The sequence below is a fragment of the Ciona intestinalis genome, unplaced genomic scaffold (genome assembly GCF_000224145.3).
Source record: "Ciona intestinalis unplaced genomic scaffold, KH HT001096.1, whole genome shotgun sequence".
Classification (NCBI taxonomy): Eukaryota; Metazoa; Chordata; class Ascidiacea; order Phlebobranchia; family Cionidae; genus Ciona; species Ciona intestinalis.
In genome coordinates, this window is record NW_004191417.1 from 19,593 (window position 1) to 46,983 (window position 27,391).

The 27,391-nt window shown below is 40.7% G+C and overlaps 6 protein-coding genes and 1 long non-coding RNA gene across 10 annotated transcripts; 4 read left to right on the plus strand and 3 right to left on the minus strand.

The window, feature by feature from the left end:
• Window positions 1–271: 271 nt before the first annotated feature.
• On the minus strand, window positions 272–2,310 carry LOC100186693 (neuronal calcium sensor 2). Its single transcript, XM_002128564.5, has 5 exons — window positions 1,392–2,310; window positions 1,007–1,124; window positions 765–910; window positions 513–600; window positions 272–459 (listed from the first exon to the last, which is right to left on the minus strand). Exons 1-5 carry the CDS (start codon window positions 1,497–1,499, stop codon window positions 365–367), a joined length of 555 nt encoding a protein of 184 aa, XP_002128600.1. The 5' UTR covers window positions 1,500–2,310; the 3' UTR covers window positions 272–364.
• Window positions 2,311–2,717: 407 nt separating this feature from the next.
• Window positions 2,718–6,747, plus strand: LOC100184303 (protein LTV1 homolog). The gene is made up of 12 exons (XM_002128711.5): window positions 2,718–2,811; window positions 3,020–3,084; window positions 3,367–3,448; window positions 3,791–3,932; window positions 4,336–4,594; window positions 4,713–4,875; window positions 5,114–5,250; window positions 5,304–5,422; window positions 5,480–5,529; window positions 5,662–5,727; window positions 5,833–5,943; window positions 6,079–6,747. The coding sequence occupies exons 1-12, from the start codon at window positions 2,809–2,811 to the stop codon at window positions 6,190–6,192; spliced, it is 1,311 nt and encodes a 436-aa protein (XP_002128747.1). The 5' UTR covers window positions 2,718–2,808; the 3' UTR covers window positions 6,193–6,747.
• Window positions 6,174–12,847, minus strand: LOC100185113 (coiled-coil domain-containing protein 178-like). 3 transcript variants are annotated; one of them, XM_009863152.3, is made up of 22 exons: window positions 12,530–12,847; window positions 12,101–12,170; window positions 11,932–12,051; window positions 11,802–11,872; window positions 11,391–11,541; window positions 10,844–10,994; window positions 10,426–10,504; window positions 10,071–10,204; window positions 9,721–9,836; window positions 9,442–9,575; window positions 9,022–9,158; window positions 8,665–8,795; window positions 8,562–8,614; window positions 8,334–8,442; window positions 8,161–8,276; window positions 7,912–8,025; window positions 7,710–7,855; window positions 7,492–7,577; window positions 7,206–7,332; window positions 6,850–6,946; window positions 6,690–6,794; window positions 6,174–6,332 (listed from the first exon to the last, which is right to left on the minus strand). In XM_009863152.3, the coding sequence occupies exons 1-22, from the start codon at window positions 12,674–12,676 to the stop codon at window positions 6,189–6,191; spliced, it is 2,538 nt and encodes an 845-aa protein (XP_009861454.2). In that variant the 5' UTR covers window positions 12,677–12,847; the 3' UTR covers window positions 6,174–6,188. The 3 variants fall into 3 exon arrangements, with proteins under 3 accessions (XP_009861454.2, XP_026695808.1, XP_026695807.1); XM_026840006.1 differs by having other exon boundaries at window positions 6,188–6,611; window positions 6,669–6,794; XM_026840007.1 differs by having other exon boundaries at window positions 11,932–12,170; window positions 12,307–12,847.
• LOC113475627 lies at window positions 9,152–10,064 on the plus strand. Its single transcript, XR_003397383.1, has 3 exons — window positions 9,152–9,244; window positions 9,466–9,603; window positions 9,737–10,064. It is a non-coding gene; the product is annotated as an uncharacterized LOC113475627 (long non-coding RNA).
• Window positions 12,848–12,952: 105 nt separating the features above from the next.
• On the minus strand, window positions 12,953–15,968 carry zf(c2h2)-35 (zinc finger protein). 2 transcript variants are annotated; one of them, XM_009863127.3, is made up of 12 exons: window positions 15,689–15,968; window positions 15,406–15,485; window positions 14,931–15,123; window positions 14,809–14,878; window positions 14,627–14,654; window positions 14,280–14,487; window positions 14,064–14,208; window positions 13,821–13,927; window positions 13,541–13,635; window positions 13,397–13,486; window positions 13,221–13,271; window positions 12,953–13,169 (listed from the first exon to the last, which is right to left on the minus strand). In XM_009863127.3, the coding sequence occupies exons 1-12, from the start codon at window positions 15,915–15,917 to the stop codon at window positions 13,050–13,052; spliced, it is 1,416 nt and encodes a 471-aa protein (XP_009861429.2). In that variant the 5' UTR covers window positions 15,918–15,968; the 3' UTR covers window positions 12,953–13,049.
• Window positions 15,969–16,057: 89 nt separating this feature from the next.
• On the plus strand, window positions 16,058–18,738 carry LOC100179611 (folylpolyglutamate synthase, mitochondrial-like). The gene is made up of 2 exons (XM_002128971.3): window positions 16,058–16,290; window positions 16,803–18,738. The coding sequence occupies exons 1-2, from the start codon at window positions 16,205–16,207 to the stop codon at window positions 18,322–18,324; spliced, it is 1,608 nt and encodes a 535-aa protein (XP_002129007.1). The 5' UTR covers window positions 16,058–16,204; the 3' UTR covers window positions 18,325–18,738.
• Window positions 18,739–19,004: 266 nt separating this feature from the next.
• LOC100182749 (collagen alpha-1(XXII) chain) lies at window positions 19,005–27,072 on the plus strand. Its single transcript, XM_026840009.1, is given in 26 exon segments — window positions 19,005–20,034; window positions 20,248–20,349; window positions 20,481–20,525; window positions 21,137–21,221; window positions 21,704–21,864; window positions 22,583–22,773; window positions 22,852–22,981; window positions 23,042–23,107; window positions 23,465–23,594; window positions 23,704–23,854; window positions 24,135–24,265; window positions 24,367–24,493; window positions 24,548–24,643; window positions 24,696–24,926; window positions 25,113–25,322; window positions 25,324–25,416; window positions 25,509–25,562; window positions 25,669–25,770; window positions 25,826–25,861; window positions 25,957–25,992; window positions 26,057–26,164; window positions 26,217–26,261; window positions 26,318–26,425; window positions 26,491–26,781; window positions 26,836–26,889; window positions 26,938–27,072. Coding segments are annotated over 25 exon segments (2,829 nt in total). The 5' UTR covers window positions 19,005–20,034; window positions 20,248–20,267; the 3' UTR covers window positions 27,004–27,072.
• Window positions 27,073–27,391: the final 319 nt, after the last annotated feature.

The window sequence follows — 27,391 nt, forward strand, 5'->3', positions numbered from 1 at the left end:
GGTGTAAACAACAATTCGCGCGCCCACCGCGCTCTGCTGAGTTTTGCTTCTTCGTAACAAAGACGATTGTGACGTAACACATGCAATGACTCCGCTTATAGAAACACGCGCGATGAATAATTTAACGCAGGAAATTCTAAATTTATTTTGCGCGGTTTCTATTGCTAAAATGTAATAACGCTCTGTGACGTCACATAGGTCTAGAATATCTGCCCATTGTCTTGGTTTCCTGCCTGTTTATGACGTCATAATACGCATAGTTAATGCACGATTGATCACAAATAGAATTTATTGCAAGCAAACGTCGCGCCCAGCACTTATTACGTCACAGTCACCAGCTTCTTGGGGTATTATTACGTCACAATCACTTTTGTTGCACATCAATAGTTCTTTGTAGAAACTCCAGCAATCGCTCGTCACGCTTTACTCCTTTCACGAATTCCGCGACGGAAATCAAACCTGGAACAATTGACGTTTATTGCGTCATATTAAAACATCATGACGTCACAAACCGTCCCCGTTGGAGTCCAAACCCTCGAATGCGTCACTTCCGGATTTAAGTTGTTCCGGTTCGCTAATTCCGTTCATCGCGTATATCGCCTGCATTGTGACGTCATAAACATTTTATTTTAATACAAAGCCATTGTAAGTTGTAATATTTAATTGAAATAAATTAAGATAAAATTAAAGTTACATTTGTTTCTTTAAAACGAGGATTTTAAACTAAAACAGTACAGTTTAAGGTAATAGTGACGTCATAATACCCTCATTATTTGCAGCATCTCGTCACGCGTTATTGTCCCATCATTATTGACGTCATAAACGTTAAAGGTCCACGTGAGTTTCTCTTCAGGCGTGCCACGTGTGGTGATAGAGAGCCCGCATACGAACTCGCGGAAATTAATGAAACCTAACAATTGTGACGTCAAAATTAAAACATCGTTGTGACGTCATCATAAAAACATCAGTGACGTCATAGTTAAAACTCAATAGTGACGTAACATACCGTCATTGTTGAAGTCGAATGTTCGGAACAAATGATCGACGAATCGGGGATCGCGGTTAAAAAACTTTTTATAGAATTCGTCAAACTTTGTTCGATCCATTTTCCCGCTGGTGGATTCCTGGAAGGGTGTGTTGTTTATCATGCCGTGGTGGGGAGGGTGTAATAACACGGGTGTTCTGTTTCATACACCTCATGCCCGCTTACGGGTTACCACGTATGTAACTTTGTGGGTGATTGTTTTAATATATGGCTGACAATTTGGACAACCCATTAGTGACCACTGGGTTGGAGCAATTGTCGTAAAGTGTCAAGGACACATACGCTCACAATGGTAGCAGCACCGAGCCTCGACCCCACACCTTCACAAAGAATATTATTACTATACCTGTTGAAAATCATCGTAACATTTCTTTAGTTCCTCCGGTGTAAAATTTGTTAAACTTTCCAATTGTTTGCAATCCTCGTCACGTGTTTTACTTTTCGCGCAACCCATTGTTCATTCTAATTGTGACGTAACAAAAAAATAACAAACTAATCTAACTAAAAACTTTATGACGTCACTAACTCCTTTATTACGTGAACAATGGGAAACATAGATATCAGAGATGAGTATTAATAATAAATGAAGCATAGAAATCTTATATAAGCGATCGATTCAATCAGGCAACATACCACACTGTGACGTCACTATCTCTCAAGACAATGCTTTAATTATGACGTAATATACCTCACGGTCGATGCCGAGCTAAAACTTTTATTACGTCACATACTTAATCTAAATTGCGTCACAATAAACATTTTATTCGATTGTGACGAAACATTTTGTTTAATGCTGATTGTTCAACATTGTTATTAAACAGAAGAAACGTTACGTCACAATCGACATTCGTCCAACAATTTCTAACAATTGGTCTAGAACTTCTGCGCGCGCGCTCTGACGTTTATGACGTAGCAACTACAACGGTTACGCAAATTAGGTCACAATGGCCTTTATTTGGCTGCAACAACCATTCCTACGTCACAATGCTATTTGTTCTCTTCCTGAACCGAAAACTCGAACCTCATCGAAACGCAGCGTCCCTAACTTTCGCGCGACCTGCAAAGAATTTGCGATTGTGACGTCACGAAACGCATCGCCGATCACGTGTTAATACGCTACGTCAAAATAACTAATGTTACAATATAAGTTAACCCAATGTGACGTAACAATACTATTTCTTCTCAAACAATCGATAGCGTCCTCACTCTAACTAACAAGTCGATCTATACGACATCGTCTGTTTAATTATTCGCTTATTGTTACGTCACAACTAATTTGTGCATCTGATTGATCCTAAACAATGTTCATTGTTTTGTTACAATCGCCTTTATAAGCTGCAATGTTGTATCATACATTGTGATGTCATAATATGGACATAATGACGCATCGTGACATGTTTTGATGTGTCATTAATAATGCTCATTGTGACGCATCAAACTGCATGATTGACTTTTGTTATGTTACGTCACAGTACCGACGCGCAAAACACCTTTGTTGTTAACAAATAAAGTTGTTACGTCATAAATTCAAACAATTCGTTATTATTACATAACTATAGTAAGGTTTATGACGTAACAAACAAAAGTTCCAGATCCAACATTTGCGTCTTTATTTCGTCACTTCGTGCCCAATTTTATAAGTTGTCTATAGAAAGATTTCCCTTACGCGCAACCTCGTGTATAATGAACATATAGAAATAACAAGCAAACATAGAAACAAAATATATTAGAACACATGTTTGTTTGTTACTGTTGACGTCACAATGGTAAGTTAAATTGTTTTTGTTAGTCTAGAACTAAGGATAGTTGTAGAACGTGAATACTATGACGTCATAATGGGTAACAAAGTCATAATTTTTAATTCACATCACCGACTGCGTACATTAGCCTCTAGCTCAGAGATTATTGGTTCGAATCTTGGCCCTGCCACTGTTGTGGACATTCATTCATTTAATTATGACGTAATAATTGCAGCCACGACGTAACAAGAAACAATTCATCGACAAGAAGAAGTCGGTGACCTTTAACCTCGTGCACAGGTGACGTAATAGTACATTTCTTGTATTTACTTTTAATTTTGGTTTTCATAAAACTCGATATGAGTTAAATTTATATTGTAAGTTTGTTTGCTGCTAATTTTCTTCTCTTCATTATTTTAATTAATTTGATCTTCACTATCGTACTCGAACACATAAATATTCGTATTGTCGTTTAAATATTAATTTGAATAATATTGACAAATATGTAAATATTATGTTAATTATTAAGTTGAACAAAAGGCGATATGTTAAATAATTAGAATTAATTAATTTGATTGAGAGGAGTCAAAAGGACCCCCTCGCTGCAGACGAAGACGCGCCTCAACGAGTTTTAATACCGATAAATGAATCTGCTCCACTAGAGGTCAGTGTTTTAAACATTTTGTTAATTTAACGGGGCTTGTCGAACAGAGATTTTTGCCGTTTGTTGGTGTTAACTTTCAAAAGCTTTGCACGCTCTGTCAAATTTATTCGAACCAAAATCTTTTATCACAAATATAAACAATGAGATAAATATCGGCAACAATTCAATGGTTTACCCGATGTTGCTGTCGTATTATAAAACCAAACACATCATATACTACTCTATAAATACAACTTTAGTAATAAGTTCACATATGGCTGATTCAGCAAGACTTTTAGAACGAAAGTTTGAGCCTTAATTGTTTACTTTATTATGACATCACAACCACCATTGTTTGATCAGAATCCTGAACAACGGGAATCTAGAATTGAGAATCAGAAAACGTTCGGCATTGGATTCGAGGATGATTACGATTATCTTCAACATCTCAAACCATCGTCAAGGAACCAGGAAGCCATTCTTGTTCCCAAGGATGGGGACCAAAGTAAGTTGCACTACTATGTTTTTGCAAACTTTAGTATTTCATTTACTATTATATTGAATTTTTGCTTTGCATTTGTTAATCTCACTCGGTGCTGTTGAACAATCCACCCACTCGTCATATATCCCACCCCCCACCCCACCCCCAGCATACTTTGGCCCCCTAATATATTTTCTAATGTTGTTATTGTTCACTAACTGAAGGTTTTATCTTCTCACTGAATTTGTTCCTGTTTGAGTAAATGTTACCTGTATTAGATTTCAGGATATTACATGTTTTTAAATGCGTCGTTATGTTCATGGCATTAAACAGATAGTAACTTAACATAATAGAAAGTAATGGCAACAATACGAATGTAACAAAGAGACGTTTTAATATTCATCTAATAATGTTCATTGCCCCACAGTTCACATGGAAAGTGTTGACGAGGAAAACATAGAAATCATAAAAGATGACACGGTGTTACGACTTCCATCCATAGTATTTGCATCGCACAGCGAGGGCGACGTTGGTCTGGTGCATCGTGCGGTCCCAAACCCACGGGGACCACAGCCATCATGGGACCCAGACGTGGTGGCGGGGTTAGACGAGGACTTCGATTTCAACGACCCCGATAATGAACTGGAAGATGATTTCATGGCGATGGCTTGCGAAGAGGGGGAAAGGTGGGAGTTGGTTTGGGTTTGGTGTAAGGGGTTAGAATGGGGGGTGGTCGGCACATGTGTTTAGGAGAACTGATTTACTTTTGCTGTAGTTTCTAAACATTGTGTTGTAATGTTTCAGTGACGACGTTGATAGCGACGCTGAGTCGTGTGACTCGGGGTCATGTGACCTGGATGAATTCTCGGACGAAGAAACGAAGTCACGGTTCACCGCATACTCGATAACATCATCAGTGATGGGTAGAAACGAACAACTAACGTTGTTGGACGACAGATTTGAGAAGGTTCGTGGAAAATTATAAAATTGTTTTTTTTTACATTTGGTAAACGATGATAAAAGTGTGGCTGACCCCACAATAACTTTTTAATTTTATTGATTTGTATTTTAATTATTTAGCAACAAAATAGTGGAAAACTTTATACATGTCGCTGTTAAGGATTAGTTCAGTCTTGCCCTTTCACGAAATTATCTTTCATTAGTTTACCTGGTAGTAAGTTTAACTTTACCTCGCGCTGTTTCAGTTCTTTGAAAGTTACGACGAGCCGAACATCGGGGAGTTGTGTCAAGTTGAGATCGAGGGGGGAATCCCCGTGGGTGATGTGGGTGAGATGGAGGGGTTAGAGTTGTTACTTGGGTTGGGGGGCGGGGTTAAAGAGGGGTGAGTATAATGGTGGTTGTGATGTCATAATGTAATTAACTATGACATCATAGAGAGGAAGAACGTATACGACCCACGTTGCCTAGCAACCTTGATAACGACGATGATGACATCATGGTAACCATGGTGATGGAGAAACCTCGCGATAATTGGGATTGTGAGTCGATATTATGTAAGTATGATGTCATAATACAAATATATTGCATAATAACCATTATTACGTCAACAGCCACCTATTCAACGATCTACAATCGACCGAAACTTATCCAAGATCCCCCAGTGAGTCGGAACTTTGTTACTTTGCATATTTAAACACGTATATTATATTTAAACACGTATATTTTTATATATAAACATATTATATTTAATAAAACCTTTGTTGACAAACAATCACTTATTGTTGTTTCACAGAAAATCAAAATCTCACCAACGACAGGACTTCCCCTAAACAGCAAACCTCATCTGACCAAAAAACAAGTTCGTATAAGATGTCTATGTTTCATATATAAGCTATTCAACCTACGTCACCAAAGTCTTGCTAATGTATAATATTAATAATATGATATCTATGTTTGTCGTTAGTTGAAATCGTTGGAGCCTGAAGTTGAAAAACCCCGAGTCATCGTTCGTGGGAAAGATGAGACGAGGGAGGAGAAGACGGCACGCAAGGCGGCTGTCAAAGAAATGAAAAAGGTGACGATGTTTGTTTGTGGCTGAGATAACACATCTGGAAACAACATTTACATAAAATAAACCAAAACCAACCAAAAACAAAGTTTTGTAACTTTATATTTATTTATGAAAATAACTTTGTTTATTACCTCACAGGAGAGAAGACAAGAGAAAAAGGCGACAAAGAAAGCTTTCCGTGCGGAACAAACGAGACAAAACTTAGAAATAATAAATATAAACCGTAATTTATCGGGGGTTCGGATACATTAGGGCGTCGTCAGCCAATCCATGGCAGCTTGGTGGACACGGTTGGCTGCACTTCCGTCAATCTGCGATTTAAGGAACAACGAGATGTTGTCTAGCGCCACCTCGAGGCCACCTTGAACTTTCGACATTTTGTCCGTGTTGTCCTGGTGACAGTGTTTATGATGTCATCATGTTTGTTTATGATGTCATAGTTGGTATTTAATCTGCTGGACCTAATGTTGCCAGCTATTTTCATTTGTTCGCTACCATAGTGCGTTTTGCATTTGCAGTACTGGAGTAACTTATTTTAACAGATGGTCCTTGTCTACATTCTGTTATCCTCGGTTGGTAGTGAACATAGAATTATATAACCTGATCCTCATGATAAGAAATGTGGGACGTCATGTGCTGACCATCTTACCCCACCGCACAATCTTTATAATGTAGTTTGTGGGACGTCATGTGCTGACCATCTTACCCCACCGCACAATCTTTATAATGTAGTTTAAGACTTAACTTACGTGGGATCTGACGTGAAACTTCTCCAAACCAGCTTTATTAAACTCCCCACGGTCGTGATAATATTGTTTCAATGCTACGTTTAACTTCTCTTGCAAGGTTACCAGCTGTAATATTATGATGTCATAAAGTATGATGTCATAATATATGATGTCACAATACCTGTTTATGATCCTTAATTGAGGTTTCCAACTTAACCTTGCTGTCGTATAAATCCATCAAACGGTTCTTTAAATCAATGTGTTCGCTCTGTAGCTCCCTGTAGTGGTAAATATTATATATATCTATGTGTACGGGGCCATGGCGCAATGGCAGCATCCAGCTTGTAGCTTAGTTATAGGATTGCTCGACGCTGCTACCATTATGGGTATTTGTATCTTTGGGCAAAACCCTTAGTTGCAATTGCTCCAACTCAGTGGTCACTAATGGGTTGTCCAAATTATAGCTAATAAGCAGCCATGAGAGGTCTTGAGGTTTAACACCCATGTCACCCCCATTTCAACCCCCAACCCACCCACCGATAACGTTGGGCGAGCATCTTATTCTTCTCCATTTCTTCCTTCACGTTTTCCTCCAAGTTAGTTTTGACCTCTAACCTTTGTGACATCACTTCCTCGTGAATCTTCTCGCGCTCCGCGAAACGAGCTGCGTAATAATCACTAGGTGGCTCGATGACATCACAAGTGGTTTCATCATCGGTTTTAAACTAGACGCATAAACCACGTCCCACGTTGGTAAATCCCCGGTTGTCTTCACCCGTATATAGTAGACACCGACGCACCAACATAGAAACAACATACTCACCGTTAGCGCCCTCTAGTTGTTTATTAAGATCCTCGTTCCTTTTTTCTCCCGTCGTTAATTTAATTTCTAATTCTTCCAGTTCCTCTCTGTGATCATAAACTTTATTCAGCAGCAAAGATCAAATTAACTACCAGTAAAAACTGCTTGAGTAAAAATGTTGAACTGAAAAGTGGAGCTAAAACCATAATACCCAATTTAACTTAAGTTACAAAACCTACTTCAGCTTCTTAATATTTTCTTCCGTTGTGTGAATCCTTTTATTCATAGCGTTCTCGGAGATTCGCATGTCGTTCAACTTTTGCGACATTTGTTGTTCCTCGTGTTTCATTTCTTTGATGCGAGATTTTAATTCCATTTGTTCTGTCTGGGGGTGAGGGGGTTAGATGGGTGAGTGGGTCAATATGGTGGACGCCACCTTACCTGTAGTTTGCGTTCTACGGGTTCAATCGCGTCCCGCTTTCCCTTCAACTCGCGTTCCGTCTTCTCGTGTTCGTCGTTGATTTCTTTCAACTTTGTTTCTAATCGTGCGATGTTCTGATAATTAGCCGGTTAGAATGCTAAACTCTTGATGAGACGGTACAATCAATCAAACCCATAAACAATTGTTTATCCCGCCACCCAGGAATAAATCAGTTACATTTAAATCACCCCTCCATTATGACATCACACCTTAACCGTCTCATCATGTTTAATCGTCAACTCCTCGACTTCCCTCGTCGCCTCAACGACCGCATTCTGAGTTTTCTCCAAATTTTTCGACACTTTTTGTTTCTTTTTCACATTTTCTTGAAAATCAAAAAGCCGTCAAACAAGTTACGATATATCATAGAGATCATATATACCGGTCTTTCCCTTGAGCAAAGCACTTGAGTTTTGTTGACGTTTGGCCTCGAGTGCGGTTCGTTGTCGCATTTCCTCATTTACATGTTTGCGCAGGTTCTCCGAGGTTGACTGTGATGTCATAATAAAATTTATATCTTCAAATACGATAACGAAGATTAATTAAAACATGTTATGGGTAAAAACTACTTGAGTAAAAGTGTCACACCCTTTATGACATCACAACTCACCTTCAACGCGTCTTCAAGCGACTGAGATTTCGTTTCTTCTTTCTCGAGTTGGTCTAACATAGAAACAATATAACAACGTACACATGCAACATAGACATCTTACTTTTCAGTTCGATATTAATCATAGAAATGTTAGAAACTTCATCGCCAGCGGTTTTTAATTGTTGTTCGCATCGATCGCGTTCCTTACGATATCGTTCGATCTCACGTTCGGCTTTTGATACAGCTTTGTCGCTACAACCAGATTACGTAATATTAATTGTTTCACTCATGGATTTCTGACACGGAATCAAATATAATACAGTATGTGAATAACATGGGTGAACATAGTAATGAACAAACCAATTAAACAGGTGAGACAAAGGCAGAGGCTGTAAACCAAAACTTCCCAAACTTTTCTATCAAAAAAAGTTCTTTAACGTACAGTTTGTGAAGTATGTTCAAATGCCCCAACACCCACCAAGTTTTTATCTCATCGTTCATATCTTCGATATCATACTTCATATCACGATTCGTCTCTTGCAATTCCCTCAACGATTTCAAACTATTCCGATATTTTTCTTCCAAATTATAAATTTTCTCGCGCATGCCTTTGTGCTGTAACATAGAAACAATATTAACAACCAAGTTTGTCGTTTGTTAACATAGAACGTACGAACGGATTCATCAATAACCCAACACAGGTATTTCGACATTATTTTTATTTACTTCAAATATTTAAATTACTTTTGTGTGTATACTTTACATTAATTTCCACCATCTAAATATTTCGTCTTTTACCAAAATTAAGAAATCCTTGTTTATATAAAAGACGGTTAATGCCACAAAAACCTTAACATTTAAAAGTAAGAAAATATAAGTATTATGACATCACACCCACCATTTCTTCCACCTCATTGTCTAGCGCCACCTTCTGTCTCGTTACTTCCCCTGTTTCGAACTCGACTTGTTTAACTTCATCTCTCAACCCCTCGATCTTGTAAACCTCATGCTGTTCCAACTCACGAACTTTCTCTGGGGGGAAGGTGGTACGTGGTAACAGGTTAGTAATTTATATTTTTCGAAGCATGTTGGGGGATGCACAAATATCGGGTCATGACTAATAAACAGGTTGGGTATTCACGTGTTGTAGTTATTTATAAACCACCCGGTTATTCACCCGTTTTGTTTTGCAGCACAACGAGCTCTTCGTTCTGGTGCGTCAACTTTTGTAAACTTTGTTCGGCTTTCTTTAAATAAGCTTTGAACATCGCCTCCGAGTGGTGGAGATCAGTCCTGTTTATAAGATATCCATGTTAACAAGGTAAAGCAACTTCTAACATAGTTTTAAGATTTCGTAAGGAGGTAAAATTACAAGGTTATGCCGCATATGCTAGCTCCTAACGAACTACAGCCCCTAACTAGGAAACCCCCCAACATATTTTCATTTGTTTCTTGTTCTTTAACGTATGAGTGAGGAACTCACCCTCTGTGCAGTAGGAACTTTATAAAACAACACACGCAACTTACTTTAGCATTTTAAGTTGCGAGCGAACAGCTTCGAGATTTTCTTTCGCTTTCTGTCGTTCGCGTTCAGCTTTCTCTGTCGCTTCCTGGTATTTTTGTTCTGCTTGGTCGAGTTTAATTCGGGCCTCAGCGAGTTCCTGCATAAAAATCAAATAATATTTATCTCTTTAATTACGATAGCGAAGATTAAATTAATTAAAACAGCAAAGAGAAGGAATTAGCAACAAAATGACAGTCGATAACAAGCTTTGGGTAAAAACTACTTGAGAAAATGTGTTGAATAAAAGCTTGGCTGCTAAACTTGTTATATAAAGTTGTCGTAAAAGTCTCAAATAAAACATAGAAATAATAAACTCACGTCATCAGTATCTCGTTGCATGGATTTAATTTCTTTCATCGATTCTTTTTCAATCAATAACTTTTCCTCCACTAGAGGGCTACAAGAACGACAACTCAGTTATTTTAAAACTAACATTCCCTTGCTACCAGGCATGGTTTAATATATGGATTCATTTGATGTTAAAAGTTTACTTTATCAACTACAAAAGTGAAATATTAAAAACTGATTCGAAACTAAATCCTCTCTCATGCGATTATAATCCTCAAGTTAAACCACATAATATTTATCTTGTCAAAATATTTAAATCGTCTTGAAAACGAACCTCTTCCTAACCACAGTAGACACATTGTGACATCACAATCACCATTGTGACATAGGTGACCTCCGACGAACTTAATTAAATTAAAATATCGAGTTTCATAGAAATCTTCTATACCAATGTTTCTTCACGAAGTTGATATCCTCCTTAAGACTTGCGTTCAACAATTGAGCGGCGTGGACGCGTTCCTTGCTTCGTTCTAATTGTCGTGTGGTGTACGATACGTGCCATTGCAATTCACTTATATCACAAGCACAAGCCTCGTGCTCTGTTGTGGTGAATATTAGTTATGATGGTATCAACTAAGGGGATTCCTCAGACATCAACAATTCCAAAACACCCAAAAAAAACAATACTGGTTGAGTTGATTTTTTAGCTGTAATAGCTCGGGTAATTTTTGTTGCCGGATACTTGTTAAGTTGACACATATTGTAAAACATTGAAGTTTGTCAATGTTGGGTGTCTATGGGGTGTAAGTAGCCAAATGGAGATATTGTTCAATGTAAAACAAAAGTTACTTTGTTGACAACAAGGCAACCCCACGATGCTATGTTAAACTACCCCCACCCCTCAGGACCCCCACAACCCCCACCCCTCAGGACCCCCACAACCCCCACCCCTCAGGACCCCCACAACCCCCCAGAACCCCTACCCCCAACCCCACCTTTCTGCACAGCAGCCGGAAGTTCTATCATCCTACGTTGCGACAAATCATCCAACCGCGAAACTAATTTCTTTACTCGTTCTCGCTCGTGCTCTAGTGCGCTCTCGGTGGCCAATCTGTCAGCCTCGAGCCTCGTGATCAACTCCGCCACCTGGACATAGATATCTTATAAAACAATGTATATGACGTAATATAGAAGATTATGGCCGGTTTAGTTGGCGCGCTGGCCTCAAGCCAAGAGGTTATGGGTCAAAAGCTCGATGCTGCTACCATTGTGGGCGTATGTGTCATTGGGCAAGACACCTAACGGCAATTGCTCCAACCCAGTGGTCACTGATGGGTTGTTCAAATTATCAACCATGCATGAAAACAATCACCCACAAAGTTACATACGTGGTAACCCATTACAACCTGTGTAAAAACTTGATGAGGTTTGAGTTGAATTTGTTTCATCATATCGCCCTCTGGTGGTTCGCTTGTTTCTGTATAAACATCATGATGTCATAAAGCCAATAATTGTTATTGTTACAACAACAATCACCTGAAGGGGATTTCCCTCCCAAACCCTGGACGGATAATTCCACATTTTGGTCACCAGGTGGGGGAAAAGAGCTGGGTGTCAAGAATCTGATTTGTTTACGAGTTCCGGTTGGTCGAACATCTGTCATGTGATGTCATTATTACATCATACCATTGTGACATCATAATACCTTCATTATCTTGTTTTAGAATACTTTGCGGAACTTGTTGCTCTTTGGCGCCACCTGTCTTCACCAAACCCTGCAAACATAGAAATCAAATATTAATTTCGTCGTCAAAAGTTTTACTTGACCACGAAGTGTCAAAAACATAAACTATCTATGACGTCATGGGGAAACCCCCGCACACAAAGTGCTCCTTTCAACACCCAACTTACCCCTAACCTTCGACATACGATGCTGGCTCGCAACTAAGGGTACTTGGTTCAAGGCCCACTAGAGTATGTGTCAAAACATGGGATTTCTTAACCTAATCTGTACGTGTTTTACAAAACAGTTTTAACAATAGTGCGCACGCGAAAAACGTCTTGAACACGCAACATCTCGTTAGGGAACTCTAAATGGTGTTCTGGGTTCGAGACTCACTGCTGCCACACGAACCTTCAATCTTTCCAGATGAAACAAAGCTTTATTAATGCAGGGCGTTGGTGTGGAAACTAATTCACAACTTCGACGTTTATTTAATTTCTTTTCTTCATTTCTCGGAAACTTTGAGACGACTTGGTCAGGCATTTCAACGTTGGCCATCAACCGCTGGATTTAATGTAGATTTGCATAGCAACCGCACCCTAGCGCTGTTAGCGGTGGAACTTCGGGGAGGAATAAATATTTTGTTGAAATTGTGAATCTGTGCAATTTTTGCTAATGACGTCATAAATGTGGACGTACCTGCTTAATTAACGTCACACCACATTGCTAAGGTCGGAAAACAAAACCCGCGCCCCAGGTCCCACATATTTATTGGAAAATCACATGTGGCCCAACATACAATGACCAATATCTCAAAACACCAACTCAGTAAAATGTTTTTCATTGAAATTTATTCGACGCAGACATAACACGGACAACATTATGACATAATACATGACATCACGAAGTTTCATGATGACATCACAAATGTTTATGTTTCAAAGTTGGATTCCATTGTTTGGTCGACAATCACCAACGAGTTCTCGTTTTTCACGATGTCATCATGACTCAGCATGTTTTGCTCCAATGACGTTGTTGCCGACATCACTTCCTGTTGACAATCAACCATTATGACATCACAACTGCTATTATGACAACAAACCTCTTCTTGTGACATCACACACGATCCATTGTTCATCGAAGTATCGAGATTCTAGAAACAAATAAAACATTTTTTTTGAATGCGAATAATTGCTTATTTTACGATAGCGATCAAAATTAGGGGTCTAGTAACCCCAATAAAACGAGACCGACTAAAAAAGGAAACAACTAACTCACCTTCCCATTCTCACCACTAGGAGGTGACACTTGCCTGTCTTGTGATGTCACAATCACCTCGTTCTCTTCAACAAAGAAAACTGGCAGTGGCTGTTTCACATAGAAATGTTATATAAGATACAATAATTTTATTTCTATGTTTACGTTCTGTTTCTTGAGATGCGTTTTTAGATGAGCCTTGTAGTTTCCGTTATGGTTGAACAATCGCCCACAATCGGGGCATGGACCGAACAAGTTACCTGCGGTACAAAATATGAAGTGCCTATGTTGTTTCCATTCTTTCAGTGTAAAAGATCTTCTGGCAATTGTAGATTTTTATGTTTTATCTGTCATGCGATGAGACGGTTAAGTGTCCAAGCACATATACCCACAAGGATAGATTTATTAATGACATCACAACCCACCATTATGACATCACACCCACCATTATGCTCCCTCATGTGGCGAGTAAGATCACATTTATATCCGTAACTTTTTCCACATTGTTGGCATACGAAAGGTTTCTCTTTGGTGTGCGTTCGTATATGATCTCTATGGGGGAATAACATTGTTGTCATTGTACGTCACAATTGCTACATCATGATATAAATATTTCCTTAATGCTGACTTATCCATTAGGTTGGGTTTAATATATTTGGTTAGGTTACACCAAACCCCCCCCACCAACCTGACTTGTGTTGCCGTAGCGAACATTCTTCGGCAAACGGGACAACTCTTCTTCTTCACCCCGGCGTGCCACAGTTTGTGCTTGCTTAAACTTGAAGGGTCCGAAAAGGTTTTCGAGCAAACCTGGCATTTGTGGGGTCGTTCACCTGAGGATAGAAATCTTATATAAGCAACATAAAGATCATATATAGGCAACATAAACATCATATAAACCAACCGGTATGGATCCGTTCATGTATTTTAAGATTATAAATATTCGCGAATGACCTTCCACACCAACCACAAGTAACGGGGTTTTCCCCATTATGATAACGAAGATGAGCTTCCATTCGAACTTCCGTCATTACTTTGCGACAAATCGGACACTCGACGCGCTCCAACGGTTTACGACCGCGGCGTTTCTCAACTTGAATTTCTTCAGAATTCTAGGATATATTTTTATCAGTGTAAAAACAGTGCTGGGTAGCAACATATTATTAGAACCAGGTGGGCATGTTTGATCGCAGCGATATATAATCACCCATATATGACATCATAACCACACATGTACGACATCATAATCACCTTTGTAGCTTCTGTTGTTTGCAATCGACTAGAAAAAAATAAGAATAAATAGATTATTTCGAGAATTCAAACGAAAGATCTTCTTTGGAAAACGAACAATTGTCAGAAGATCTCTTTCATATTTACCTAACATTTGCCTGAGCATATATAATATACATATAGTATCAACAACACCAACGCACCCGTCTTCTTCTTCAACCTCAATATTTCCCTCGTTGTCGGAAACCTCAGGTTCGTCACATTTTGAGGATTCTATAAAAATCTTATAAAATATCCCAATATGTAAGATTTCTATGAAACAAACCATCATTATTGAGTTGTTGTTTAAACTTCGCGCAAAGTTCGACAATTGAGGATATTTTCAAGAATTCCGAAGTGGCCGATATTTGATCGGCATTGGTTTGGTTGATTGTTAGGTTAGAGGTGTAGATAAAGTTGATGATCGTCGAAAAGTTTGCCGATTCAACGCCGTCCAAGTTGATATTGGGGGTGCCCTCCTGTGGTGTTTAAAGTTATGATTAGTAATTCAGTACATTAGAAGGTGAAACCCCTGTGTCCTTGAGCAAGACACTTAACAGTAACTGCTCCAACCCAGAGGTTAATAGTCGGGGGTTAATTTTATCATCCACACATAAAAACAATCACCCATATATTACATATGTTGGTAGATTAACATAAATATTATTTATCTTTTTAAATACGATAGCGAAGATCAAATTAATTAAAATAACGAAGAGAAAGAATTAGCAACAAAACAACAGTCGTTAAAACATAATTACTGTTGTTGTTTCTTGCAGAACGGACCGAAACACCGAACTATTTGCGGCGAGAATCGCTCGGTGAGCGTGGAACTTCACTCCTGGGTTGATAATAAACATGTGATAACTTTAATAAGCACCAAACTTTGTAAAACACAGGGGAGGCAGGGGTAGTTAGACACACAATCCTGTGAAACAAATCTAACTTATTGGTTGTAATGTTTACTGATTAATAAAGAGCAGAAAATTAGAGGTTGGCTTGCCCACCCTGCCACCCCAGGTCTAACGCCCCCCCCCAACTCACCCTCCACAAGAACAACAATATCGGTGAAACTTTGATCCTCCCGTTGTTTATTTAGTTCCCCCATGGTCCTTGTAGGTTGAGTCAACGACTGCACGATCATAATAACTATTGTTGATTCCTCTAGTTTCCCGAAACTGCGATGTCGTTCTAAAACACTGGTTTTCCAACTGGGGATAAATTCTGGGAAAATCCCTGTTGATTGTGACGAAACAGAACAGTGTCCATTCATGCGGAAAAAAACATTAAAAAAAACAAAATTTTATCGTTTAATAAAGGTGGACCTTATTTAATTAAATTAAACTATGTAAATATTATTCGTAATAGTCGCGGTTTAAATTTGTTATTATTACAAGTGAAGCGAGACGGGGGGTATAAATAACGATGATCGCGATTCATTCGTTCACTCTGTCGCGATACCATTGTGAGGTCACACACGTGGGTTTCGTCGAGTGGTGGCGCTATTGTTGCATTGTTTCTACCGTTGTTTCGTCACAGAAGTCATTATGAAGTTGGTCAATGTTGTGGCCACAGCGCGCGATGTTGGGTTGGAATAAACTGGTTTTCCATCGAGGAATTTCTACAATTATAACTCGTGGATATCAGTAAGTTATTCATTAATTAAATTGCTAATAATTACGTAATTATCACGTGTGCGGAGCAGGAAGTGACGTCATGTTGTTGTTATTGTGACGTAAGTGTGAGGTTTGCGATAAATATCCATAGAAATATTGTAAACCTAGTTTATATGTTAAGAGAATGAAGGCGTTGCATAGCTACTATAAAGTAATTATTTCATAAAGTTAAATAAAAGATTTAAGAAATAATTTGCTTTTATAATTGGAAAATCCAGGGGTTGCTGCAACCGTTGCAAAGTCCTCAGGGTAGGCCTGCATACCATGCACGATATAAATCGACACCAGTGCTGACAGATAACAAATTATAAACAATAACAAAAAGTGACAGATAACAAATTATAAACAATGTTGACAGATAAAGATTTGCGGGTCATGTGTTGTTCAATTTTCGACAAGATAAATAACATAAAATATATATACTCAAAATAAGTGTTGTTTACTTTTAATTTTTAAAGAAATAAACCTATTATTTATCACAGGCAACAAATGGAGGCGATTGACACGAAATATGAGGAAGCCGTTCAAACGTTAAACGAACTGCAGTGTTACAAGATGTTGTCGGCCAAACAAAAGTTGGAAGGTCTCGGTCTTTTGCTGATGAAGGAATTTCTGCATCGAGTTGATGTTTCCGAGAAGGATATTAACGACCTACGTGTCATCCATGTTACTGGGACCAAGGGCAAGGGATCGACGTGTGCGTTTGTGGAAAGCATTTTACGCAAACATGGAGTAAAAACGGGGTTCTACTCTTCACCCCACCTACTGGAAGTTAGGGAACGCATCCGGTTAAACGGGCGACCGATATCGACAGATTTGTTCACCAAGTATTTCTGGGAAGTTCATGAACTTTTGAAAATATCGGAGGATGATTACGAAGCAAAGATCCCGAGTTACTTCTACATGCTTACGATACTAGCTTTCTATATTTTCAAACATGAGAAAGTTGGGGCAGCTGTAATAGAGGTTGGTATAGGGGGTGCATTTGATGCGACAAACGTGATATCTCGCCCCATCTGTTGCGGGGTAGCAGCATTGGGTATCGACCATACCGAATACCTTGGAAATACTATAGAAAAGATAGCGTGGCAAAAGGGGGGGATATTTAAACCCGGAACCCCCGCGTTTACCCTCCCCCAACCCACCGAGGGGATGGCAGTGTTGAAACAACGAGCAAACGAATTTAACGTCGATTTGAAAATTGTCCCAAACTTTGACTCTTACCCCAGGTCAGATGACCTTACCCTAGGTTTGTCAGGTGACCACCAGAAACTTAACGCATCACTGGCCACACAGCTGGCTAATTGTTGGTTACAAAGGACCTCTATGTCACCTATTATGACATCACCAAACTTATTGTTCCCATTAAACGAACCTTTCCGACAAGGATTGCATAGTTGTGTATGGAATGGTAGAGGTCAGGTGATCAAGTTCCGCTCTGTTAGTTTTTACCTTGACGGCGCACATACGGTCCGTAGCCTTACTTGCGCCACCAAGTGGTTCATGGAAGAATCTTCGACAGAGGAATTTCATTTGAAAACTTCGTGCGAGAAAATTCTTGCATTTAACGTGACAAACAACCGCGATGCGAAACAATTCCTCGAGATTTTATTCCCGTGCGGATTTTCTCGAAGTCTGTTCGTCCCCAATATTGCCTCACACGCCCCGTCAAGGTTTAACGACCAAAACAATCTTAAAATTCCGATCGAAAACCAAATTTTCCGAATCTTCGCGAACCGTGACGCTTGGAAGGAAGTGTGTCAGTCTAGGGGAACCCCGACCAACAACGACGAGGCTCAAACTTTCCTCTCGGTCGCCGATGCGCTCTCTAGTGTCACCGAGGGACGGGATGAAGAACTGTGGAAGACACTACAGTCTATGACATCACAAGAAGATTACCCAACCATGAAGTTAAGAGGGAAGCACCTTCAGGTGTTTGTCACTGGAAGTCTCCACTTAGTGGGCGCTTTTCTCATGATATTGAAACCAGATATAAACGAGTGAAAATATTGACAAAAGGTTTATAAACATTGGGGAGACCTGACGGGGTTTGGATAGTTAGACACGCGTTCCTGTAAAACTGAAAGTTCCATTGATTAATATTTCAAGTATTAGGGGGTTTGGCCTACCCACCTCGCCACCCCAGGTTTGGCGCCTGTGTACGCCCCCAAACCACCCAACCATGAAAATGTATTGTGATGTCATATTATTGTAACATGTCAACAAAGTTTCCTTGTTTTAAAACTTTTATTAGTTTGTTAAATAAATAAACCAACAATAAAATTTATTGGGGGATTTCCAATCCTATTTGACGTCACACAAACCGTGAAACTTCACAATCCCACGTTTGATTTTTAAAGGACCCCTAGCGGATTTATGTCAGTTAATTTCTTACCGCTAGCTAGCGTAGTTAAGCAGCCTACTACCATTGGCTGGGGGCTTGTCGTGCCGTAGTGGCTTTCCACCAACGCCAGCCACATAAACTATGAAGGTGTTCTAATCCTGTTTCTGTTTTCCAGAAGCTTCAAAACAAATATATTATTACGTCATGATTTCCAGTGTGTATTACGTCACAGAGGAACAATAAATTCGTTCTCCAGCTTTGAATCAGCTGTTCTATTCATCCGCGTGGTGGCGTGCGAGGGTAAGTTGAAGTTTGAACCAAAGTTAGACAAACTTTAATCAGGAAGGTCTGGTGTATTACGCGTCGCGTATGGCGCGGTGGCCGCGATTTAAGCTTCAGGAAAGTTGTTTTCGAATGTTAGATTCAGCGAAGCGTCGTCGTTGCTGTCGCGAAAGTTTGGGATTGTCGATTATTATTTTTATTACGTCATAATCGCTTCGACGCTGCCGCTCAAACTGTTCGATTATTAATTTCGAGTGTAATAATGGATGCTCTGTGACGTCACATGTTGGTTTTGTATTTATTATGACGAGACAATGGGCAAACAATGAAAAGTGTTTTCAATGTAATTGTGGAATTCGAATTAGTTGTGAGGTCATAGTTAGCCCGTTTATATCGTCACAGATAGATTGCAAGGGTTTCTCTGACATCATAGTAACAATTGTCAGCTTTGTTTTCACGCTTCGCTGGTTTTAACAGGATCCTCTTTTTGGGGAAAAATTCGAAAAATTCTCGATTTCGATCGCGGTAGTCGCTATAATATGATATTTCCATGGTTTAACCTCACGCGTATTGAATATCTTGTTAACTACCTTAGATTGACGATCATCATCAATCAGAGTGACGTTAAGCAGATAACAAAAAGCGACCGCGCGAGTTTCAATTACGTTCTGTTTGTTTTGGTAATTAGAGCCGTCTGTCTCAAATATTCCTCCGCCACTTCAAGTTATCTTCGGTTATTACGTCACAAACATCGCTCACTAAACGCCATGTTTCGCGACAACTTTAAGCCGGAAATGACATCACAAGTCCTCCAACTAATTGACGACAATTAGATTCAACCCCCGAGGCGACAAATACCATTGTCGACCAATTGTCGTCGAACAATATTCTTTTACTTTATTGTGACGTCATAATCATCGATTAATTGTGAATTGGCCCGGTCAAGTTCATTATGACGTCACAAGCGCTTCTTTCGCTGGTTTCCTGTTGTTCCGCTCGGCCGACCACGTCGCGGAATGTCGTTTCAATTTCTTCTTCTTTTTCACAGATTTCGCGTAAAATGAATTAACCAGCGTGACGTCATATAGGTGGGTGTTACGTCATCATTGCTTAATATGATAACAATGAACGCTTTATTACGTCATAATTTATTTGGAACAATCCCGATTTATGTAATTCCCCAAGGACAATGAGTTAATATGACGTAACAATCAAATATTCCGGTTAATTAAATATTTTCTCCCTCGCGATGTTTTCGCGATCCAAGAATTTGTGGAATTTTAAGAACATTCTCTCAACAGGTATTGTTACATCACAGACGATGAAGAGTTTTCTCGCGGCGTCGGTTCTTGTGTTGATGACGTCACAATTACTTGCGCAACAATCGTCGGACAATAGAAAAGGTAAAATTTTAATTATTACGTGAACATTATGTTTGTATTATGACGTCACGAAAGTATTTGTGACGTGGCGGGCCACTATTGGTCGTTTATCAAGCACTGGTAACAATGGTCGTTTGTCCGGTGACAAATAGAAGTCGAATCGCGAAGTTGGAACAATCGGATTCTTGGACAAGGAGGTGACTGTATGACGTCATAATGATTTCGTGAGTTGTCACGTGACAAAATCACGGCACGGGTCACGTGTGCATGTAAGCATGACGTCATGATTCATAATAACAGTGCTTGATAAATGACGTAGTGATGACGTATCGTGTGTGACGTGTGATTTGTCATTATGACGCATGAATGAATATTTACATCATAATTGATGTTTAATTTGATCTTTTCCTTCAAATATATGATTTCTATTATCGTAGTTGTAGAAGATTTCTATGAACTTCAAAATTTCCGGTTGATTAACCACACGCTTGTTGTGATGTCATAATGAAACCACATCGTCTTGTGTTACGTCATAAATCGGTCAATTGGACTCGTTGTCACGTAATGTCATTGTGACGTATCCATTCATCATTGTTATGTCATAATCTTTCTTTATCTTGATTCAGACCAAACAATCCTTGGATTATGACGTAACAATCGTAACTATTTTTCTGAATATCCTCTGTGACGTAGCAACCACATTCTTCAACAGATTATTCTAATGTTTCCATAAATGGTATTGTGACGTAACACTTAAACAGGCGACGCATGCTTCTATATTAGGCTCGCTAACCATGTCGTACCACAGGTTGCCGAACGGTGTATTATGACTTGGTGTTCGTGTTGGACGCTTCAAGTAGCGTTGGAGATCAGGATTTCGGGCGGGTTCGAAAGTAAGTCATGGTTCAATGAACAAGTTATGGTTCAATGATTTCTCACGAATATTGCTTCAAACAAATATTTTCAACTTTTAGATTTTTTTTGCCGTTAAAATATTCCTTCAACCAAATAAGGCCCCCGAACTCCACAATAACCCCAAACCCCAATAACCCCCTAGCAACCCCTCTTTACCCCTAACACCCCCTCATTGCCCAACAACCCCTTTTACCCTAAATAACCCCCATATCCGCCCCAACGTTTCAAACATGTTTTACTATTTTAAAATACCCCTTTCACCCAAAATATCTCTTTATTGGAACAGCTGTTTCGACCGACGCCACTTCCCACACACCCGTAGCGTGTTTTAACAATTGTAGTTTTGGTGCAAATTCTTTGTTGTTTTAAATAATTGGATCTTCGCCATCGTTTAACTTTGTTTAACAGAATAAAAATGCAGCTTTGCCCCATCAACCCATATTTTACCCCCTACCCCCAGATGGGTGTCCGACCTCGTAGCGACGTTCGACATCGGCCCCGATTACACAAGAGTCGGCGTCGTCGTTTACGCTGAAGAACCAGAGATGGCGATCGCACTCAACCAATATACGGATCGAGATTCCTTAATTCAAGCGGTCGGGAATATTACTTATTTAAACGGTGAGCTGTGGCCCAAGTATTTAGCTTAGGTGTCTGTACAAACAAGCAGAGCCAAAGTATATTGCATTCACCACATTAATCAACGAGGTTCCCTATGTTTGACAACTATGAGTGTAACTACATTTTAACAATGTCACCCCAGGTTTCATCCTGCTGTTAGGTGTCTATACAAACAAGCAGAGCCAAAGTATATTGCATTCACCACATTAATCAATGAGGTTCCCTATGTTTGACAACTATGAGCGTAACTGTGTTTTAACAATGTCACCCTAGATTTTACCCTGCTGTTAGGTGTCTATACAAACAAGCAGAACCAAAATATATTGCATTCACCACATTAATCAATGAGGTTCCCTATGTTTGACAACTATGAGCGTAACTGTATTTTAACAATGTCACCCCAGATTTGTTATAATGTCTCACAGATGGATTGCATCTATAACGAGCACTTGAAAAGTCAAGGGGTTGAACGGTCACGTGTTTAAACAGGTGTCCACATAGAAATAATATAAGGTCACCGACGCGTGACCAAGGGCCCTATTGTCCCATTATTACGTCACAAACACCCCAATGTTATAGCCGCGAGCGACAACTAAAGGATAATCCTTCGTGTAATTATTCCGCAACATTATCTACTCTTTCATCTATTGTCCCGCGGCGGACGACGCCGTGTGACGTCACAATCTTATATTACACGTCATAATATTGAATATTCCAGGCAATACTAGAACGGGAAAAGCGATTCGATTTATGAATGAAGAATCCTTCAGTATTGCCAACGGTGCGCGCGACATCGAGTTTGGTTACAATAGGCTGGCCATTGTTCTCACCGATGGCCGCGCGCAAGATAATGTGTTTAACCCGTCACTAGAGGCACAAAACAATGGAATCCAACTTTACGCTGTCGGGGTGAGTATTGTGACGTCATGGGGTATGACGTTATATATTAATACGACGCACATATTATGACGTGTACTATGACGTCAGGTATCAACGGCAGTGGTCGAGGAATTAAACGAAATCGCGTCCGACCCGGATTCTCGTCACGTGATGCAGGTGGACGACTTTCAAGCGATCGAGAGGATCCGGGAACTACTGCGGCAGATCATTTGTGTCGGTATGGTGGACATTCTTATATTGCATTTATTATGTTATTATCATACTCCCATTATCACAGACGCGATATGTCCCGATCTCGGCACCACTGATGACCCTTTGAAAGGTGACCTCACCGTCATACCAGGCAAGCTAATCCTTCGCGAACTAACCGCATGTTCTCATATACGGGGGTTTACCCACTTAATTTCAAGGTGATTCGTAGTTTGCATGCGTAGTATGATGTCACAGTGCGTCGTATGCCGTCCCAAACGTTGTATGACGTTACTAATGACGTCACGGAGCGGTATATGACGTCACACTGCGTTGTATTCCGTCACACTGCGCGTATGACGGCACGAAGCGATTTATGACGTCACAAAGAAGAAACAAAGATCAGGTACGTCACAAACACCTAACAAACCCATCAGCACTAAACCTTCTTCTTTTACTTCCTGCCACACCCACCACACGCCCACTTTCTAACCATATTTCAACCATTCAGGCTTCGACTTGATTTCCGCTTTTGATTTGGACAACTTGGCGAAATTAACCGATGACGTAACGAAGGTACCGGGTTCGATTCCCGGTCTCGAAGCGTACCGGTTGTCTGGAAGTCCTTCAATCAAAACACGGTGTGTATCTGATTGTCATGTAATGGGACGTTTTTATCACGTATGACGTAACATGAAGTGTGTATGACGTATATATGACGTTTGTATAACGTAACAACCACTATTACAGCGACGTGTTCGGCAAGGGACTTCCCGATCAATACGTCATTTCCTCTACGTTCCGGTTGAACGATCGATCATCGAGGAAAATATGGAGCATCATGAAGATTGTCGATTCTTCGGGGAATGATCAGTTTAATATAAGGATAAACCCGAGGACGGTGAGTGTTGGGGGGGTTTATTACATACTTGTCTTATAACAGATAGTTTTCATAGATATTTTTACCCGCAGCGTGTTTTAACGACTGCCGTTTTTCTGCTAGATTTCTTCTCTTCGTTGTTTTTTATAATTTGATCTTCGCCATCGTGTTCGAAGATATGTATGCCTATCTACTATATATCACCCTGTACCAACTTACCCATGTACCATCTTACCCCATCTTACCCCGTACCATCTTACCCGGGTACCAACTTACACCATGTACCATCTTACCCCCATAGAAATCCCTCGACTTCATCGGGTTGGGGTTGGACCACCGATCCACCTCAAGCAAGTTCAAAAGTCGTCGTTACCCTCCGGTGGAAAATCTCTTCGACAAAAAGTTTCACAAAGTATTGATGCACATAAACAGGTGTGTGATGTCATAATATATCAGGTGTAGTATCTTTACGTAAGCTTATCTTGTAATTACATTTAGGTTTGTAAAACTCAGTATGTATATCATTATTGCAGCGGTTCTGTGACTTTATTCATCGATTGCGTGAAAGTTGGAACGCGTCGTATGCGACAAAAAGCTAACGAGATTGATATCGGGGGAACCACCTATCTTGGGAGGACGCGTCGGGATTCCCCTGCAGAGGTGATGACGTCACGATGACATCACAGATGACGTAACCATGTTATATTGTTACAGTTTGAGATACAATCGATTCGATTATATTGTGAGGTCGAATCCGCCGACAAAGCTGAGCTAACGTGTTGTGAACTTCCCCAACATAGAAACCCAATTGTGAGTGTGTGGTATTGTGATGTCATATATAATTATAATACGTCATATTTAGTGCCCACCAATCAGAGGATACTCGGAAACGACAACTGAACCTGTTCCTGCAACAACAAAAGTTACAACAACAACCACAAAACCAACAACAACAACAACAACAACCACAAAACCAACAACATCAACAACAACAACAACAACAACAACAACAACAACTACAAAACCAACAACAACAACAAACCCGACAACCCCACCTTTTGTCACAGCGATCGGGTTCATACCTGATGATGAGGTAATGATTGTGGATGTTATACAGGTCATATATAAGTGTGGAGGAAATATTCGAGCAATTGTTTTGTCCATCAGTGTTTGTCGTTAAGTAACTTACCCAAACACACGCACAAGATGGTACGACATCGAGCCTGTATTTCCTGGTGTACCATTGTGATGTCATAACTCATATTATTTATTCATACAGGAAGATTCAAAGACATCACCACCAGTGACATCACCACCAGTGACATCACCACCAGTGACATCACCACCGATGGGGGGGGACCCCATCACCACCAGTGACATCACTACCAGTGACATCACTACCGATGACATCATCACCCCCCCACAAAGAAACTATCAAGATACGGATACTTACCCCACCCCCAACCTTCGTACCCCCCGAGGAAACCCCCAAGAACAGCTCGGGGGGAACGAGGCCTAAAGGTGTGGTGGCCGTGGAGGGGGGTGAGGTGTGTGCCTGCCCCGCTGGACCCCCTGGGTTAAAGGTGGGTGAACTTGTATTTACCCAACGTTTCGATAAAACACACCCTTGTTTGACGTCTTTAAATGTTTAACTATTTCACCGAACCCATTGCAGGGTGAAACGGGAAGTCCCGGGTACAATGGGACCGATGGGGTTGATGGGAAACCGGTATGTGATGTCATTATTTGTTGCTGTGATGTCATAATGTGTTGGTGTGATGTCATAATGTGTTAGTGATGTCATAATGTGTTGGTTGAACGATTAACATCTTCAGGGTGAAGCTGGAGCACAGGGGTTAGCTGGGGTGAAAGGTGAACCTGGGGTCAAGGGGTCAAAAGGGGGACCCCCTGGTAGTAAGGGTGAACCTGGGGTACCAGTAAGTTGTGTGTGATGTCATAATGGTGGTTGTTATATAATAATGGTTGTTTTAGGGGAAAGATGGCGCGTTCGGGAAACCTGGGAGAAGGGTGAGCATAGATATCATATAACATTCATAGATATCATATAACATTCATAGATATCATATAAATTAAATGTTTTGTTATTTCTATCTTATATTCAGGGAGTTCGTGGAAGGGCGGGAAAAATTGGCGATAAGGTATTGTGATATCATAATGGTGGTTGTGATGTCATAATGGTGGTTGTGATGTCATATATTATAGGGTGACAAAGGTGAACGAGGGTTGCCGGGAAATGACGGGGTTGAAGGGGTCAAGGGTGAACCTGGGGCTGGGGGAATCCCCGGGAAAGATGGGTCACCGGGTGAACAGGTTTGTGATGTCATAGATGTTCATTGTTACGTCAATAATTTTGTTTGTTCAGGGATCGCCAGGTGTGCCGGGTAACCATGGTAACCAAGGATCAAAGGTGAGTTGTGATGTCATCGATTATGACATCATCATGACATCATCATTACAACGCAGGGCGAGAGGGGTGAAGAAGGATTGGGGGGAACCCCGGGTCTGGATGGGGAAGACGGAACGCCGGGTCCACCAGGAGTGGCGGGTGAAATGGGGGCTCCTGGGTTAAGGGTGAGTTGTGTAATATTTGATCCTTGTAATCAAACATTGTGATTCAATATTAAAACCTTTTCCAGGGTGAGGTCGGCCCACAAGGCCCCCCAGGAATACCGGGAACCCCCTCAGATATTGAAGGACCCCCTGGCCCCATGGGTAGAGCGGGTAACCAGGGGCGAGATGGTGCACCGGGGGAAGATGGGAAAGATGGGGCGAAAGGAGCCAAGGGTGAAGTTGGGGGTCAAGGAATACCCGGGGAAAGAGGGGTAACTGGAATCCCCGGTAAAAATGGGGGTCAGGGGTTAAAGGGGTCAACGGGGTCAGATGGTGAACCTGGTCGACCTGGTGAACCTGGGGTCAAAGGTCAAAAGGTCAGTTGATTGTGTGGATTATGACATCATAATGTTGATTGTTATGTAACACAGGGTGACAATGGAGTCGATGGATTAAACGGAAACGATGGGACGCCCGGTTCTGATGTAACTATCACCATTGTTATGTAACAAGAGCTCACCATTGTTTAATAGGGGATTCCGGGGTTGGATGGATTGGACGGGGAAGCGGGGGCTACCGGGGCCCTGACCCCCAGGTGATATCGGGCCTCCTGTCTAGAGGGGCCGGGTGGGCCAGCGGGGCCACAAGGACCACCCGGGTTCGTGGGTACCCCGGGTGAAAAGGGGAACCCCGGGAATCAAGGACCTAGGGGTTTCCCAGGGGATATTGGACCCCCAGTAAGTATAGGTGACATAATTGTGTTCATAGATATCTTTTAATATGCTCACTAGGGGGAGCCAGGTGACGTTGGTTCGAAAGGTTCAAGGGGAGACACAGGAAGTCAGGTTTGTGATGTCATAATGGTGGGGTGTCATAATGTCGTGATGTAACAGTTTGATTGACAGGGTGAACAAGGAGAGCCAGGAAAGCCGGGAAGAGTGGAGACGATTGTGAGGGTGAGTTGGTGGGGTTGCATGTTGGGTAGGT